The sequence below is a fragment of the Sycon ciliatum genome, chromosome 1 (genome assembly GCF_964019385.1).
Source record: "Sycon ciliatum chromosome 1, ocSycCili1.1, whole genome shotgun sequence".
In the NCBI taxonomy this organism is placed as follows: Eukaryota; Metazoa; Porifera; class Calcarea; order Leucosolenida; family Sycettidae; genus Sycon; species Sycon ciliatum.
In genome coordinates, this window is record NC_088643.1 from 25,760,281 (window position 1) to 25,778,603 (window position 18,323).

Consider the following 18,323-nt stretch of genomic DNA (forward strand, 5'->3'; position numbering starts at 1 on the left):
TGTACAGTTGTACAGTTAAGTGCACAGTTTTGAGTGTGTTTTTCCTCGTTCAATCCTGCTACATATCACGGTATCCATTGTAGCTACGACAATTTCGACTGTTAGCATGTAGCGCAGTGATTGTGCACACTGTGCTTGTCGCGGTGTAGTGTACTTGTATGACTTCGCATATCCTCCTGGCGTGAAATCCGGAAGGCTACTGTAGCAATTGTTGCCCGAAAATCGCTCTCCTATCAGAATGCCTGCAAAAGACATGTTGCGCTTACAATCCCAAGCAAATGCAACGTTTTTGGAAAAAGTATGGCGGATAAAGGGTACCCGATAACCCGCCCGTTAAGCCAGATACCCGTTTGTTACCTTAAAGGGTAACCGTTTCACCCCTACCGATTTCCTGTGAAGCTTTTGTGTTCAATCTTACATTTCAATTGAGTGTTCTATTTATTTCCGAATTTGGGTTGTCTTTTTGCTTTGACTCTTACTTCATGGTTTCACGCGATTGGCCCAATTGGTGTTGTGAATAAAACCGCTCTCAAGTACTGTAGAACGGGTAATTTTAGCGACTATTAATTTTAGCGTTTTCCCATTGTCAACCGGTTAGCGACGTTTTATTTTAGCGATTTTCAGCGATTTTACTCACGGATCACCAGTGTACTACTATGTCTCAACAGATTAGCGACTCGAAACTTTAGCGAAAATGAGTCGATCGCTAAATTCGCTAGGGTTTTTACGTCGCTAAAATCACCCGTTCTACAGTAACCAGGGTAACTACTTCAACAAACTCGTTCTACTACATACGTACATGACTGTACTTGATCATGGCTTGTGAGCATAAAAAATAATTAAGAGCACTATAATTATACATACAACAACTAGTACAGTCTGTATCGGCTATAGAGTGACCGGATATAAGAATATATCGGCTACAGTGATATTGGTACGAAATATCAAAAGCAAAACGTATTTTATCCAGTACAAATATCACTATAACCAATATTATCGGATGTAATGATATATCGGATATTATGATGGCAACAAAGAATCAAAACATGCATAACACACTATATTATTATCGGCTATAGTGATAACTTTAAAATACATGTTGCAATAATATCAAAGGCCCTATTTTTTTACTTTCTTCACGTCACCCACGGTCAACTGGGTACTCACAGCTCGGAGTGAGGGTAACAAGGATGCAGTTTACAGGGTTATGGGCCGTTACACGCCCGATTGGTTGAGAGACTCACCTACTCTCCCCTGACTCACTTGTGAGGTCTGCATTCGCCACTCAGGTGTGCAAGGCATAGGCATAGTGGTGGCCTGCGGAAGCGAAGGCTAGTTTGTGTGTTTCTGAACATTCAAGCGATGCCAACGCGAATCCCGCGAATTATTATTATTATTATTACGTTGCTTATTTTGATAGTGACACATGTACATGTACATAACAGAATTTTTTTATGGAAATGCGGGCACTGTCAAGTATGCAGCATGCTCATTTGTCAAAACGCCATGCTGGAAGTATTTCCTTGCCTTTCATGTGTTGATCGAAAAAAATCGATCGTATCGCATATAGTGATGCATCGGTTATAGTGATAAAATCACGGAAATCAAAAGGGTACGCTATAGCCGATACAGACTGTACGAGTATGTACAATCCACACTCTTGGAGTGACCCATTTTGGTAGATCTACATGATTGTGCTCTGCTAACATTAGCAAGTGTACATCGACGAAGTCATTACGATTTACCATGATTTACGTATGAGCGCCTCGCTGACGTGACCGAGCTAGCTGCACTGTATGCATGCAGATCTACGCCTGAGTCACGTCTGGTGAGTGGTGGCTTTTCCAACACTACACTCTGCTACTATACAGTCTACCATGGTCTACAGCCAACACTCTAACACATTCATTGTAGGTGCCCGCTCGATCGAGCTCAGACACAGTCGAGTCAGTTCGATCTCATCTCACCACCACCAGGCCACTCCACCAGTGCACTCTCTAAAGATTAGTAGATAGTCCAGCCCAGGTGAGGAGTTGTCCTTGATTCCAGGAGCGGGGTTGGATCCGAGAACTCAGCTAGACTAAACTAGGTTTGAGAAGTGAGTTACCCGTTCGCCATGGATGAAGTGGACAACATCATCATCGTTACCTTGCGACAGGTCGGCTGGTAAGTCTACGATTCTCTTCTTCGTGTGTTGGGCCACGAACCTGTGTGAGATGGGCTCTGTGGTGGAAATTCGCCAAAGGGGGATCGATCGCAGCAAGGTCCTTCAGTATAATTCACTTGTTATCGTGGCTTTCCGACCCCTTGCCTTGGCCTAGTCCTTACTCACTGTCGGATCGCTTGTGCACATGTCTGGCTAATCGCTCGACCGTGTCATGACGGGTACAGTTGACCGGGTTGTTCTAGGGAAGCGTCGATGGGCGTCGCTTTAGCTTTTTTTAGTTAGCGCCGGGAATGGTCAGGTCATCAAAATAATTGTGACGGCAGTGGATGCCAGGCGCCAGGGAAAGGCCCAGTGACGAAAGCTAGATCAATCCCACTCGCACGCACTAACAGCGATATGACCAAGCAGAAGAACTGGGTAAAAAGGCTATGATTTCGCTTGTGAGTTGAGTGCGCCACGGCCCTCCAGCCAGGCTACATGTTGTGTATCTCGGGGCAGCGCACAAGCAGAAAGTAAGCTGCAGGCTGCAGCTTTCTTCTTGTGCAGCATTCGGCCGTTGAAAATTCTGCATAAATTGACTACACCACCACCACCGTTGCGCTCTGTGGCCGACCACACATACCTCCTTCAACAACAAGACTGAAGAGGTTCCTTCCGAGTACTGCAATATAATTCCTTCGGACAGCTGTTTCGGTCATTGAAACCTTATCAGAGAAAGTTGAGTTGTTGAATGACTGGAAAAGAAATAAGCACCTATTTCATACAGACCACAGTTGTACATGATGTATGATTGTACATAATTGCACTTCAAGTATCACCGGTGGTCACCCAAAATTGGTAACACAGATGTGTGAACTGTTCTTACCACAATGCCCCGCAATCATCCCGGAAGCCCCGATCAAGTGCACGAGTCATGCGGCTTTGCACTCTATAAGAGTGAAAGTCCCACGGTGATCGCAGGTCAAGGGCTACACAGCGCCTGGCAATAGTCAGAAGGCATTTCACGAGCAGTTGCAAGATTGCTTACAAGCAGCTAGTCTGACTCGCTTCCAGGCATATTTCGACCTTAGAATAGGGCAGGGGTGGTTTATGCTAGCATACATACACTGAGTAAAGCCCGAAGCTAACTTTGCGTCTAGCTTGCGGTCCGCTGTGTCCACTGCATGTGCCAGGGATATACAGAATGCATGGTGAGACAAAATCATTGCAGCATTACATCCCCAATCATAGGTTCGGTCGTAGGGCGACGGATCCAGTCCTTCAGCCTAGACATCATTGTGTGTGTGCGGCGTGACTGGATCGTGTCCCGTATTGCACGCTGATAAGCATGGCTGCTATTCCTCTACTCCGTTGCACAGCACCATTGATGACAGCCTGAAGACACTAGCCGCCTTCAGCAGTGAGCTGATCGTTGAAGGGTGCGTACGATGCCTGAAGGTGATCAACAGCGATGTGGACTTGCCGCTCAAGCTGCCGGAGAGCATGTCGGTGCGCTTTCGCATCGGCACAGCGCTGGCACAGGCATGCAAGGTACTAAGCTAGCTGTAGTTATTACTATTTTAGTAATAGTATTGCACGGCGCTGGTACAAGCATGCAATCTACCACACTGTACTCATAGTTAACGATGGTCTATGATAATAGTGATATTGCACAGCGCCGCTGGCATACGTATGCAAGGCACTACGCTGTGGTCTGTGATCTAAGAAGTTTTTAAATTCACTTGCCGGTAACTCCTTACACACCAGTGGGGGTAATTTTCAATAGGGAATGGTGGACTTTGTATTGGCTGGAGGCCTATGCAGCTCAATACAACGATAAATTCAGACCCTTCCATTTCATTGCGTCACAAAGACACGTAGTTTGAGGTTTTGTGCCTGCTCATCAACCTTGTTTGTCATACAAACACACACACACACACACACACACACACACACACACACACACACACACACATATTCCTGCATGGAAATGTGTTCCGGAGTCTGCCAGGTTGCCACCAGCAAACCATATTCCCCCGGTCCATAACGTACTTTGTCTGCTACCAAACCGGAACACCTCTGGACATGATGGGAGGTGCAGCCTGCGGAACATAACACACTCTTCATGTCAATACTAGTATTTCTCATCGTCTCCCCTATCCAGGATGTTGGCTATGAGGGAGAAATTGGTTACCAGACATTTCTCTATTCCAACGTGGAGAGCGTTCGACGGCTGTTCATGTTCCTGATCGAACGCCTGCCAAGAGATGGAGGCGAGACTTCCGATGAGCCGACAGGTAAGCCATACACTGCGTCCAGTGAAGTCTACATTGCATTTGTGGAGGTATATCAATTGTAATTAAAATAGAAGAAATCACATGGAAACGAGTTATGAAGCAACTATCCACAACTGTAACGGCTGTTGGTTTGCGCACTTAAGATGTGCTAGAGCTAGGCCTTAGGTCGTTGAATGTCTCAGTAGCCTGTCAGTTTTGTGCCCTGTTATCACACTTTCTGACTACTATTATCTTGTTACAGTCGTGGATAGTTGCTTCATAACTCGTTTCCATGGGATTTCTTCTATTTTTATTATATTTACTGGCTCAGTATCCAAGTTAAATATATCAATAGTGTTCTGGAATAGAACCTCTGTTATCCAGGCACCTCGGGGCAGAAGGGCACCCTTATCTCAGAGCACTGGAAAACGCAATGTCGCCGACGACCGTGGTTGGTAGTTTGGTCAGTCTATTTGACTTGTAGTTGCGCTGATGAGGCCTCTTCGGCTGAAACAGCTGTCTGCAGTACTGAGTACTTCAAGTATCTGTAACTTCTATGGCAGTGTCATTACAAGAACCACTGTACGTATATTCCGAGTGTCTTATACATGTAAGACATAATAGAATGATCATAGGTTAACAAGGACACTAGTATTGGTTGCTTCTACCCTCCCCTATGCGCACGCATACCATGTGGCAGGTTTTGCTGTGCTACTTGGCCGCAACATCTCCGCCGAGCTGGCGCGACAGCTGCAGCAGCGCTGGACGCCTGGCTTTTGCAAGCAGCATGGACGCTCCATGGATGCAGCAACTGGGCACTGGCACTGGGAGGTAGGGCGAGCAATGTATCGTATTTTCCGGTGTGTTAGACCACTTCGCCAGGCACGGACGGTCTCACATTCATATTATGGTTGTGCGCTGCAAACCTCTAACTAAGGACCACCTGTCACTAAAGACCGCTTTCTCTGGCCCCAAGGGGTGGTCGTTAGTCCCATGTTTTGCTGTATTGTACTCATGAATCTGAACCCTGCCCCCTCCTCCCCTCACCTCTCACCTCAAATGGTGCTGCCAGGTTGTAAAGGGACCGGTGTATACTATTGATAGTATTGTTGACAGAATGCTTTTTAGCGCAAGCTTTCCGAAAAGCCCAATATCACCAGTTGTTGATTGCCAATTGAAACCAAAGTTTTGATCGGAAAGGGTACTGGTGTGCATCGGGGACAACATTTAGTCTACTTTGGTGGGTGATTTATCATCGACAGGGTGTAAATGGCTTAACCACTGTTGTCTGACTCCGTTTCACAAGTAACACGTGCTGCGTGTGTCTTTACAGGGCTCTTCTGGTCGTCACAATGTTCGCGTAACACCACTGCTTGCACCCACGGGCCTCTGTGACCTGGAAACTACTGTTGGCAAAGGTAAGGTCTCTCGAAGGAATTCACCCTGGTTGTACGGATGTGTGGAACCGGTATGTGGCGTATGCAGAAATTGGGCACTGGGGCCTGGTGTGTGTATGTGCAGTAATTCTGACCTGGTGTTCGACGACGATGATGACAAGACTATTGTAACAGTGACTAAAGGATAAATGCGCCACGACATATGGGAAGTAATGCACGAAGACTACGAGTATGGTGCAGCTCAAGGATACAGTGGAATGTGCGGTGCATAACTTGAACAGCACCTACGCAAGCCTTCACTATAACTGTTAGCTATTAGCAGGACCGGCGGAAGCAGTTTTGGATTGGTCCGGCCACACCCTGGCATTTCATACTTTTGTGTAGGATATGATGGGTAGGCATGACCTCCTCAGCAGTCAGAGTAAACACATGTTGGTGGCCAAAAAGTTGGTCCGGCCATGGCCTGACTAACCGGACCGGTTCCACCGAGCCTGATTAGCTACGTGCAAATGGCTTCACGCATTGAGCATGAACATCTGAGGCACAATGGTGAATCTTCTTCTACCTTCTCAGTCTGTGCGAATGACTTCCTACTTGCCATAAGTGGGACAGCAAGGAATCGATCAGCTGTCATGCAACATTGGTGATGATGAACAATTCATGCAATCATGTAGTACAACAAATGCACTGTGTGATTATGCTTTATCAGTGAGCACATGCCCATGCATTGCTTGTCCCTGGCCACCTCAACGTCTGCAGATCTCTGACTGAATTAGACAAGAAGAACCGATACAGTAGCAGACCCCCTCTGTACTCTGAACTCTATACTCTGTACTCTGTACTCTGAACTCTGTACTCTTAGCACCTGCACTGGCTCCTCTCTGACGTACATATATACTGGTTTGCGCAGATGCGAGGGCATACTTCAAGCAACACCTCCGGCCAGTCACTCAGCAGCCTCATAAGAATTACGACGCTGTGCCATCCATTCTGGAGTGGGACGCTGTCAAGCTGACGGCAGCCCAGGACTGGGAGACCGAGTGGAATGAGCTGGGTCTGAGGTCGGGACTGTCTCAACAGGTCAGTGTCAGGATGATGCGTGCCCACCATGGATCACCATTCACTGTCAGGTCTTTTCACAATCACATGCGTGCACGCATGCACACACGCACACACACGCACACGCACACACGCACACGCACATGCACACAACCAATGAGCTATGGTATAGCTGTCATCCCAGCAGAGACCGGGAAGTTGTAATGCAATGGTTTCCTACACTGAATCTTCCTTATTGATTATTTTGTGTCTATGTGTCTGTCCACCCGGTGATCCAGGACTACAAGCAGCGCAAGGCTGACCTGAGACACAAGAACTTGGCAACGAGTATGCGCACAGCCATGCAGCAGTCTGCCACCGCCACTCGGTTCAGTGACTTGCGCGAACTGCTCGACTCCTTCGCCCGTAAGTCCAGTGCAGCTGGTGTCACGGCTCACATGTGTGTACGTGTACTTAACTGGTGTGCTCACGTGTATGTACAGTTGCGCTCAATGAAATCCAACCCGAAGTGCAAAGCTGGCGGCCTGGACTAGTTCCGATTACATCGTTGCAGTTGTAGATGTGTACGTCCAGCCGCATTCGTGCCACTTCCAGGGCGTCAAGGGCATGCTAGTTAAGGGCACCTACTGTGCACGCTGGGTCGGATTTCCCTGAGCGCAACTGTACTTGACTGTGTGCTGTTCACACGTGTGTACTTGAGACAGAGATATCCGACCAACAGCTCGGCGGGCACTATAACAACTCAATTTGTCTGCAGTCTGGCATGGTCATGTCTTTCATGCCTTTGGCACCGCATGTATCACTCCTATTGGGTGTGCCAGTACATGTACCTTGTGTTATAGTGATTTCATGTGATGAGCAGCCACTTGTACAAACTGGTCCTGTCGTATGTCCCGATTTGATCCTGGGTGTGCAGCACGTGGCGGTTACCAGCAGGACAAGGGAACTCGCTTCACACACGCCAAAGACCTGCAGTTCACACAGGTACGGTAGCTAGTACAGTTGTACATGGAGGAAGGGCACTGCGAAGTATGAATTGAATAGAGCATAATTATCAGGATTGCACACTTTCTATGGTACAGATCGTGTCACCGTGGCCCGCGGTTTGAGCCTATTAGTATACTAATGAGGCCTTGTTGGGCCGATGCCATTATTGTATTTCTTCATTGTGCGTGTAGTCACAATGAGGCCGGGTCAAGACAATGCAGCAATGTGTCTAGATGCTAGAGGTTACGCTAGTACGTCATCATTAGTATTGGTGCCCCCGGGTGTTTTGTATGGAGTGGCATCACACTCGCTGGCTTGCCACTCCCGATGATGAAAAGCGTAAATGCATGTATTGTATAAGCCATGTCGGTGCTTTAGAGGGTATGGAAATGACATCATCGTAGTTCACGATGATGTCATTTGCACAACCTGTATACATGGTGTACGTGACTTACACTCAGCTGCTGTTATGTGGCCTATTCTAACTTAGTATCATGTCTGAAGGAGAGGTATATGCGTACCTATATTTCAGCTGGGGTAGTGAATTTCTGTCTCATACGAGGCTTGTATTGAATTGGTGTCGTGTTCATTGGCTGATTCCTGTGCATAGGCGACGGAGACCGCTGCTGTTGAGGAGATCAAGGTGGAGAGTGCCGAGGTAGGACATTAGTACATTGTACATGCAGGCCCAGCGGAACCAGTACGTTTGGTCAGGCCATGGCCGGACCAACGTTTTGGGCAGCAACGCATGTTTACTGCTGATGAGGTCATGTGTATACCCACCATACCCACCATACCCACCATACCCACCATACCCACCATACCCGCCATACCCACCATACCCGCCATACCCACCATACCCACCATACCCGCCATACCCACCATACCCACCATACCCGCCATACCCACCATACCCGCCATACCCGCCATACCCACCATACCCACCATACCCGCCATACCCACCATACCCACCATACCCGCCATACCCTCCATACCCACCATACCCGCCATACCCACCATACCCACCATACCCGCCATACCCACCATACCCACCATACCCACCATACCCGCCATACCCGCCATACCCACCATACCCACCATACCCGCCATACCCACCATACCCACCATACCCACCATACCCACCATACCCGCCATACCCACCATACCCGCCATACCCACCATACCCACCATATCCGCCATACCCACCATACCCACCATACCCGCCATACCCACCATACCCGCCATACCCACCATACCCGCCATACCCGCCATACCCACCATACCCACCATACCCGCCATACCCACCATACCCACCATACCCGCCATACCCACCATACCCACCATACCCGCCATACCCACCATACCCACCATACCCGCCATGCCCACCATACCCACCATACCCGCCATACCCACCATACCCACCATACCCGCCACACCCACCATACCCGCCATACCCACCATACCCACCATACCCGCCATACCCGCCATGCCCACCATACCCACCATACCCGCCATACCCACCATATCCGCCATACCCACCATACCCACCATACCCACCATACTCACCATACCCACCATACCCGCCATACCCACCATACCCACCATACTCACCATACTCATCGTATCATACGCAAAGTATGAAAGGATAGGGTATGGCCGGACCAATCACATTCTGCTTGCCACCGGTCCTGACATGGTAACTGTTGCACAATGTTGCGCAATGCTGTGCCATGTCACGTAGGATCTACCCCGCTGTGTGAGGGTATCAGCGACATTGCAACATTGCTGTGACCTTCTAGAGAAATCATTGGTTAGGCTGCGCTATCCTATGCGATCTGTACTGCACTTCTAGCAAATCCAGGATGGCTTGTTGGGATAGTGTATGTGTATGTGATGATAGCCTGGTGGGCTGTGGGTCAGTTCTCAGTATCATCTGAGTACGTATCCTGTCTTTGTTCTCCTACAAAGACCCCCCTCCCCACGGTGTCCCCCTAACATAGCAATGGGAAAGATATGCAGCACTGCAGACAGTTACATATTGTGCTTGAAAACAGTGAGCTTGACATGCATCCCGCAGGCCTGTCTGGCAGGCACCACTTCTATTTCAGCATTTCTGCGATAAGCTCAGCTGTTCACTCAGAGTTCCAGTGATGAAATCCAACGAGTCTGACTTGCCTGGCCACTGGTTGACGGTACATCTGCGTGAGAATTTTCTTCAGCGCAGACTGAGCTACGCATTATCTTTGTTATGCGTATCTATCAGGATATCATGCAACAACGTGAAGATGAGCTAGCTAACCTCACTAGCAAGCTGGAGAAGATCAACGGTACTCTGGAGCGTATGGAGCTGGACATCAAACGCTTCTCAACAAACACAAGCAGGGTAAGTAGTATGCCATCGTGCATATACCCGCCACAGAACCACCGGCCCGACATATACTACTCAGTCACATGTCAGTCTTCCACAACCGCGGGTGTGTGCGCGCGCGTGTGTGTGTGTGTATGTGTGTGTGTGTGTGTGTGTGTGTGTGTGTGTGTGTGTGTGTGTGTGTGTGTGTGTGTGTGTGTGTGTGTAGGCCTCTCACGTGCTCTTACTCTCTTGTGCTGACTGATACGAATACATGATGCATCCTCTGGGTAGTACTATCCTTACTGTGTGCCCGACGATTCTGATCAAACATGATACATACATTTAGGTTGTGGAGATGGGAAAATCTCTACAACGTGCCAACACGGAGAAAGAGGACGACTACAAGATCAAGAAGAAAGCTATGGAGATGCTTCCAGATGCCGAGGCCAATGTTCTCAAGCTACAGGTCAGTGTTCTGTGTGTGCTCCTACCACAATACAATGATTTTGAATACATACATGTATTGAATGTATACTGGCATTGGCGAGGACATTGCTACTCTATTTCACTCAAAGAAACTGCTATCAAACACATTCAAAAACAGCCACACGAGACAATGGTGAATGGGTACACAACTGCCGTCAACGACCTGGTATCTTTTTTTATAAGTAAGCACACGCGCACACACACACAGACACACACACATATACACACACATACACACACGCACAGTGGCAGGTATAGTGGGATGGTCTAAGACCATGATTGAGAAACAGAGGGTACCAGGTTCAAGTCCTGCTTGGAAGCGGAAGAAATTTTTCCAGCCGTGCTGTGACCCACAGTTAATTGGGAACTCGTGGCCTGGCACGAGGGTAACATGGATGCAGCTAATGGGATTTCGGTCTTTGACCACTTGGTGGTGGGTCTGATCTACTCACCTCCCACCGTTTAGGCGCTGCATCTGCGCCTTTGATCCTAGAGGGTGGTGGCGTTCCCACGGCGGATGCGGAAAACTCGGCTTCCAGCCGAGTCTCACGCGAACCGTGAAATTTATTATTTTATTTACACACACGCAGACAGAGCACACTGTGACTCGGCGTGTAGCCCGGTCAGTGCAATATGGGTGTCCTAGGGGGTGATTATATGTGCAGCGACAGCCCGGGCTGGTCGACAGGCGGGCCAGCCCGCCTGCAACGGGATCTCGGGGTTGTACACAAATCCACACAAAACCTGTGATGCGTTTACATGGCAAGCGGGCTGGCCCGGCGAGGCGGGCCAGAAAAAGCACATATAAACAGACCAGCCCGGGCCAGAGTTGTATTATTATGGTATAGACACTGCGTTCATACTACAAAATAGGTACTTTTACCTTTTGAGGGAAGTTATAAAGAGGATTCTCGATATTGCCTTGAAAATCTATGAAGCTTTTTGTACAGCAACAAGAAGGACGTGCTGTGAGCACTGTTTATTTGTCGACATGCATGATTGTATTTTACAATGGGAGAGGAACTACTTGCAAAATACTTTGATATGGACGGCTAAAAATGTGAAAAACAGGAAAAAGAAACGAGGTGATACAACACACCAAGCATGTACCATAGCGCGAAAAGAAATCAGCAGAAGAATACATTGTGTGAGAAAAAAGGTTATTAGGGTTATAACATGAGTATGGCGTGCAGCCCTGCGTTTCAGCCCGGGGCAGCACACTGCAGTCGTAGTGTGTTCGTTGCATACTCACAACGGGCTGGCGTGTGGTCAGCGCATATAAACTCACTGCGGGCTGGCGACCAGCCCGGCCGTGCACATGTAAACACTCTCGGCGGGCTGGCCCGCTCGCTCCAGCCCGGGCTGGAGTTGCACATATAATAGGCCCCTTAGAGAGTCTAGCCTAGGTACAGCACTCGCGTCACTCTCCTCTGGTTAATGCCAGTCCGATTAGAGATGTCTGAGTACAGTATTACTAGGTATTTCACGGAGAAGGCGGAGAGCCCGAGCATGCCAGTATTATTCAGCAAAATCATGCTCTGTTTGCCCTTAAAAGAGGCTTTCACTTCTAAAAGAAAACAAAAACAGCAACTAGAAATTTATAATACTGTACAAGGGCATAATTTGGGAAGCAAGTTGCACAGATGGTCTTTTCTTACATGGCACGTGATCGTTGCCGGGGCCATAGCCAATAGGCGGTCTTCCCGCCGCGGGCATAATCAGGCTGTCAGGACCGTTTGACGTCATTTCCGGAATAATTCGACCTTTCAACCTTTGACCTTCCCTAATATGTTGCTTCGCGCGGTAAGACGTGAATCAAATCAAGCATGCTCTGCCTCTCATGATGGCTGAATCTTGCCCTTGCCTGCAGCCCAAGGGCCATAGGCCCTTGGGCTGCAGGCAAGGGCAAGATTCAGCCATCATGACCTCCTGAGCGTGCTTGATTACATACCTGTTGCAATGGTGCACTGAGTGTGACTCTGTATTACTGTGTCGGTTTGTCTACTTGCCACATGGCTCTGCCCAACAACAGGACATTGTTGAGACCAGTGCACAGCGCATAGTCACACTGGCTGGACAATGGGAGCAACGCCGGCAATCGCTAATAGCAACCTACAGAGAACTCAAGGTCACAAACTCCTCAAAGATGGTAGGTAATCAGGGTAGGTAATCAGGATACATGGACAATGGGATTTAGTTTGAATGCTGTGAAGTCAATATCAGTCTTGTGTTCCGGTGTATTACGATCATCAAACATATGGCCACCACCGGGTACATATCACAAGGATTGGATGCGTTCACCAAGGCCATTACCGGAATTGTGAATTATCAACAGTGTGCAATTGCAGTCTTTGGCTGGGGGTCGCATGAGAATTGTCAACTCGGCTAGAGTTCAGCCTTAGTAAGACCTCTGTACAGTTTGAAAAGAGGCGCTCGGATGTTGAAGGTGTTGTAAACCACTTGTAAACCACTTGTAAACCACTTGTAAACCACTTGTAAACCACTTGTAAACCACTTGTAAACCACTTGTAAACCACTTGTAAACCACTTGTAAACCACTTGTAAACCACTTGTAAACCACTTGTAAACCACTTGTAAACCACTTGTAAACCACTTGTAAACCACTTGTAAACCACTTGTAAACCACTTGTAAACCACTTGTAAACCACTTGTAAACCACTTGTAAACCACTTGTAAACCACTTGTAAACCACTTGTAAACCACTTGTAAACCACTTGTAATAGTACTGTAGTATTACTGAACGGTTTTTTGCGAGCCCAGTTCACTAACATTTGGCGCTCTATTGCTTCTCTCAGACGGATACAAAGCGAATGCTGCAAGAGATCAATGAGCTTCGTGACAAGATCAAGGATTCGAGCAAAGAAGTGCGCGCCAAGGAAGAGCTTCACAAACAGCTGGTAGGTCATCGCAGACCCACATTCAGTTACAGGACAAGTGAGCACACGGGGTCATATTGGGCCAAGTCAGGCGGCCACTGTGCATACATGGGTCATGGCCGTGTGTGCCAGTTCTTACTGCCTCGACGCAATGCCACCGCATTGCTCTCTGGCCCATACGTACTGTTGTCCTGTGCTGTGTTGTATCATATGATGACCTCCTTGTGCTTTCATTGTCAGTGTTGTCCTCCATCAGCCCTACCTACCGTTGCCAACTCTTGGTCTTGCAATAGGGGTCTCGCAGTTAGCTGCTCTCACTGAAATGATTCATGTCATATCGTACTGAACACGAGTTGTCTTTTTTTCCTATTGGATGCATGGGCGTCCTGCCTGTGTACCATCCAGGTAACAGAGCATGAACGTTTGACCAAGGATATCAGCCGCTCTTCCTATACACGCCGTATCATGGAGATTGTTAACAACATTTCCAAACAGAAGAGAGAAATTGGAAAGGTATGTACAACCAGCTGGCATTCATATCCTCAATTTGTCGTTCTGTATGTGTGTGTGGGGGGGGGGGGCACATTATAACGAATGCATGCAGGCACACTAGGCGTAGTGATGGGAATTCCCCGTTCACTCCATGCTGCCAGTCATCAGCACACAAGGGTGATCTTGGGCCATTGGAAGAGAGAGAGAGAGAGAGGGGGGGGGGGAGGGGGGAGGGAGAGGAGAGAGAGTGGCTATTTATGGATGGCGCATTGTTGCATTGTCAATGTTGAAGTCATGCAAGCACGTGTCACTGCTGTAGCCGGCATCATGTGGTAATTGCTCTCTACCCTGGTCGGTGTACAGGTGCTGTCAGATACAAGGCAGCTGCAGAAGGAGATCAATATGCTCAGTGAGAAGCTGGGAAGAACGTTCACTGCTACGGATGAACTGATCTTCAAGGTATAAGAGAACGTCGGACGTATGTAAATGCACGTCAGTGCAATTCTCACTGTGTGGGTGTGTGTGTGTGGGGGGGGGGGGGGGGGCACAACACCTACAACCTTTCCTACAGTTGTGTGCTGTGGAGTAGAACTTGGAATGTGCATCATCATGATCATGCTCAGCACTGGCTGACATTGACATTGTTTGTGCATTGCTTTATGCAAAAATAGTTTAAATACGTTACTTTGGTCATGTGGTTCAGCACAGCAGTTGCTTTAAAGGAGGCTTTGGCTGGGAGAATACCAAGAAAGAGGGTGCGAGGTTGGCAATGACACACACACACACACACACACACACACACACACACACACACACACACACACACACACACACACACACACACACACACACACACACACACAACACAAACACACACACACACACACACACACGGATGATTAACATCAAGACATGGACTGGACAATCAGTATGTAAAGCCGAGCAGCTGTGCTACCTGGCACAGGACATAGTAAACCGTTCATAACCATGGCTGTCAGGCCTTCAAGTGGCTGGAGGACAACGCCTACTTGTAGATAAAGCCTTGCCAAGCGGCTGTACTATATCATCATGGTAAGTGGTGAAGATGAAATGTTCAGGGTCAATATTGTGGATGTAGTCAAGGATGGTAAAATGTGCTAATAGTTATTGTTGTTGTCCTTTGCTTGTTGTCTTTGTGTAGGACGCAAAGAAGGATGAAACATGCCGGTCGGCTTACAAGTACCTTGCCACCTTACACGACGTAGGTTGTGTCGCCGCTGCCGAAAATAACCATGCAGGCTTGGAATGCATGCTGCCTTGTTCTGCATTTATTGGTTAGAGGGGAAGATGCTCTGCATTATCAGTTTTAAATATCTTTCTGGGATCTGGTTCATTGCATCTGTACATTGGTACTGCACATACATCATCACGGTTATACTTACATTCCTGGAATGTGGTGTGCATGTTGCATACTGTTATGCATGTATGTGTGCATGTTGCATGCCGTTATGCATGTATGTGTGCATGTTGCATACCGTTATGCATGTATGTGTGCATGTTGCATACCGTTATGCATGTATGTGTGCATGTTGCATACCGTTATGCATGCATGTGTGCATGTTGCATACCGTTATGCATGTGTGTGTGCATGTTGCATACCGTTATGCATGTATGTGTGCATGTTGCATACTGTTATGCATGTATGTGTGCATGTTGCATACTGTTATGCATGTATGTGTGCATGTCACGGAGAGTATTTTAAAATTGCGCCAGGGGTGGCGTTGCGATATGCAGATCTGGCAATATTGCTCTCTGGTGTGCGGCTTCAACTCAACCTGTTAAAGTTTCTACTGCCAGTCTGTGGTGTTTCAGTACTTCCTTTTGAACTTCAGTTCCTGTCGTTATAATATGGCATTCTTCCCTGTCCACGTCCGCAGGAGTTTGATCAGTTGATCAAAGCCGTGGAGGAGACTGGAATGACACTACGGGAAATCAGAGACTTAGAGGATCAGGTAAGGCCATGCAGCATGGAGGCTTTTTATTTATTTTTAAAAGGGAAGACCCAAAGTCAAGCAGTGTAGCCTATCAAGGGGTTCTCCACTCCTTGTAAGTTGTATTGCATCTGCGTGTACTGTAATTCATTCTGCGATCACACGCATGTACAAGGCATGGCATGGCCACGGGCCCAAGCACAGTAGAGTCTGTCAGGAAGCCGGTCATTCCTACGTACTAACATAGCACTGGTGCAGTGACCTGCATCATCCTGTAGCATTGGTGCAGTGACCTGCATCATCCTGTAGCATTGGTGCAGTGACCTGCATCATCCTGTAGCATTGGTGCAGTGACCTGCATCATCCTGTAGCATTGGTGCAGTGACCTGCATCATCCTGTAGCACTGGTGCAGTGACCTGCATCATCCTGTAGCATTGGTGCAGTGACCTGCATCATCCTGTAGCATTGGTGCAGTGACCTGCATCATCCTGTAGCACTGGTGCAGTGACCTGCATCATCCTGTAGCATTGTAGATGCACAGTGCAAGGCTGGGTGATGCATACTGTGTAACACTCTATCCTCAGTGTACGGTGGGCTACCACTCAGTTCCTTGATCTTCTAGCTGCTGAGTAGCGTGTGACAACACCAGTACAATGCATGCACATGCGGAATGGAAGGCAGTGAACCTTGGACCAGAAAAAAACGCACTTATGGTTTTGGTCTCCAAAGTGGTTTTTGCTACTTTTCAAAAGTAGGTTGGTATTTGTGATTTAGCTACTTCAAAGAAGTAGTTAGTTTGTTTGATTTTATTCACATATCATCACACTGTCATGCATGCCTTCGCACCGTACTGTATCGGTCAGGCTCTCGGCATTTGCAGTAATGGGTTCTGTTTCAGTAGTGTGTGTGTGTGTGTATGTGTGTGTGTGTGTGTGTGTGTGTGTGTGTGTGTGTGTGTGTATGTGTGTGTGTGTGTGTGTGTGTGTATTTGTATGTGCATGCATGCGTGCGTGCGTGTATGTGGTAACTTTTAAGCCACCCATTGTCGCAAATCACACACTGCATCATTGTACCTGTGTGTCTGTGCTTCCACCCTGCTCCAATTGCAGATCGAGAAAGAAACCAAGAAAGGTGTTCGTGAGAATTTGGAAAAGATCACGAAGGACTACGAGGAGATCCGCACCGAGAACAAGGCCTACACTGCAACGCTGAAAGGAAAGTGAAAACTTCGCGGCCTGATCACCGTGACAATGGCTTCGTCCACTATTTCTTACACACCGTCAGATCTCATCACACCAGCACAGTCACAATGATGTCATAAATCCTGTAGCAGGCTCAGGCAGTCAGGCAGTCAGGCTATAGTACCCTGCTTTCAACATTGACAGTTTGTAATGGATAGGAAGTAGCTAGCTATGAATGAAGACCGGCGCATTTGTGACGTCACCGAAGCAAATGATAAAGTTCCTTTGCACATGTTGTACCAGTGGGCTGCATTTCATAATTTTTGCAAATTGAAGTATTTCTTACACAGAATGTTTAGGCGGAGAGCCGGAAGCAGCTCTTCATTGGAGCACGCCCCACCCATAATCAATACTATTTTAAAGTATTATTTTTTATTTCAAGTTTGCCAATCTGCTAGATTTCCTTCTGATACTTTACTCTGGCAAGCCGGCTACAATATTTATAGTAGTAGTCACTGTTACCAGAACTCAGTAGCTACATTGAATCAGCTACCGCAGTGTGCATCTCAGTAGCTACATTGAATCAGCTACCGCAGTGTGCATCTCAGTAGCTACATTGAATCAGCTACCGCAGTGTGCATCTCGGTACGCGGAAATATAGAGATTGCAAGAATGACCTCATCCTATATCAGGGCCTGCTGGAGAGCCGGGTCAGCCGGGTCACGCGCCCGGCTGGGGAACTGCACGACCTGGCTGAACAGATAACACCGGGTCCAGTCTGACCCGGCTGAAAAATGTCTCAAACTGACAATGGATTCATAAAATTCCGGTATTTTGCGACTCGCGGACCCCATCTGTTGCAAATCTAGCACAACCGTAGATCTACACACTACAGTCTACAAGCGACAGAAACTCGGCTACAAGGGTCAACTGCGGTCACGTCAACTGGTTCGAGCACGATCTGGCCAGCTAGCGGCGAGCAGGAAGTCAGGACATACAAAGTCGATGGGGCAGGCAGTCAAAAGCGTTACTTTGGCTATAGTATAGCCTTGACACAGTTGCAATTTTTCAGCCGACTGGT

At 47.9% G+C, this 18,323-nt stretch overlaps 1 protein-coding gene across 1 annotated transcript; it reads left to right on the top strand.

Moving 5' to 3' along the window:
- The first annotated feature begins 1,924 nt into the window (after positions 1-1,924).
- On the top strand, positions 1,925-17,918 carry LOC135820189 (coiled-coil domain-containing protein 22 homolog). Its single transcript, XM_065333503.1, has 18 exons — positions 1,925-2,166; positions 3,526-3,697; positions 4,311-4,443; positions 5,123-5,253; positions 5,756-5,840; positions 6,730-6,899; positions 7,157-7,283; positions 7,795-7,862; positions 8,476-8,523; positions 10,129-10,248; positions 10,562-10,681; positions 12,734-12,850; positions 13,518-13,619; positions 14,004-14,111; positions 14,454-14,549; positions 15,271-15,330; positions 16,007-16,081; positions 17,171-17,918. Exons 1-18 carry the CDS (start codon positions 2,117-2,119, stop codon positions 17,282-17,284), a joined length of 1,896 nt encoding a protein of 631 aa, XP_065189575.1. The 5' UTR covers positions 1,925-2,116; the 3' UTR covers positions 17,285-17,918.
- Positions 17,919-18,323: the final 405 nt, after the last annotated feature.

What these genes read in the sequence shown, in the direction of transcription:
- LOC135820189 (XM_065333503.1), top strand. Translation starts at nt 2,117, where the DNA reads ATGGATGAAGTGGACAACATCATCATCGTTACCTTGCGACAGGTCGGC. An exon ending in ACCTTGCGACAGGTCGGCTG is followed by an intron (nt 2,167 to 3,525) that starts GTAAGTCTACGA and finishes TCCGTTGCACAG; the next exon opens with CACCATTGATGACAGCCTGA. An exon ending in TCTCAACAAACACAAGCAGG is followed by an intron (nt 10,249 to 10,561) that starts GTAAGTAGTATG and finishes ACATACATTTAG; the next exon opens with GTTGTGGAGATGGGAAAATC.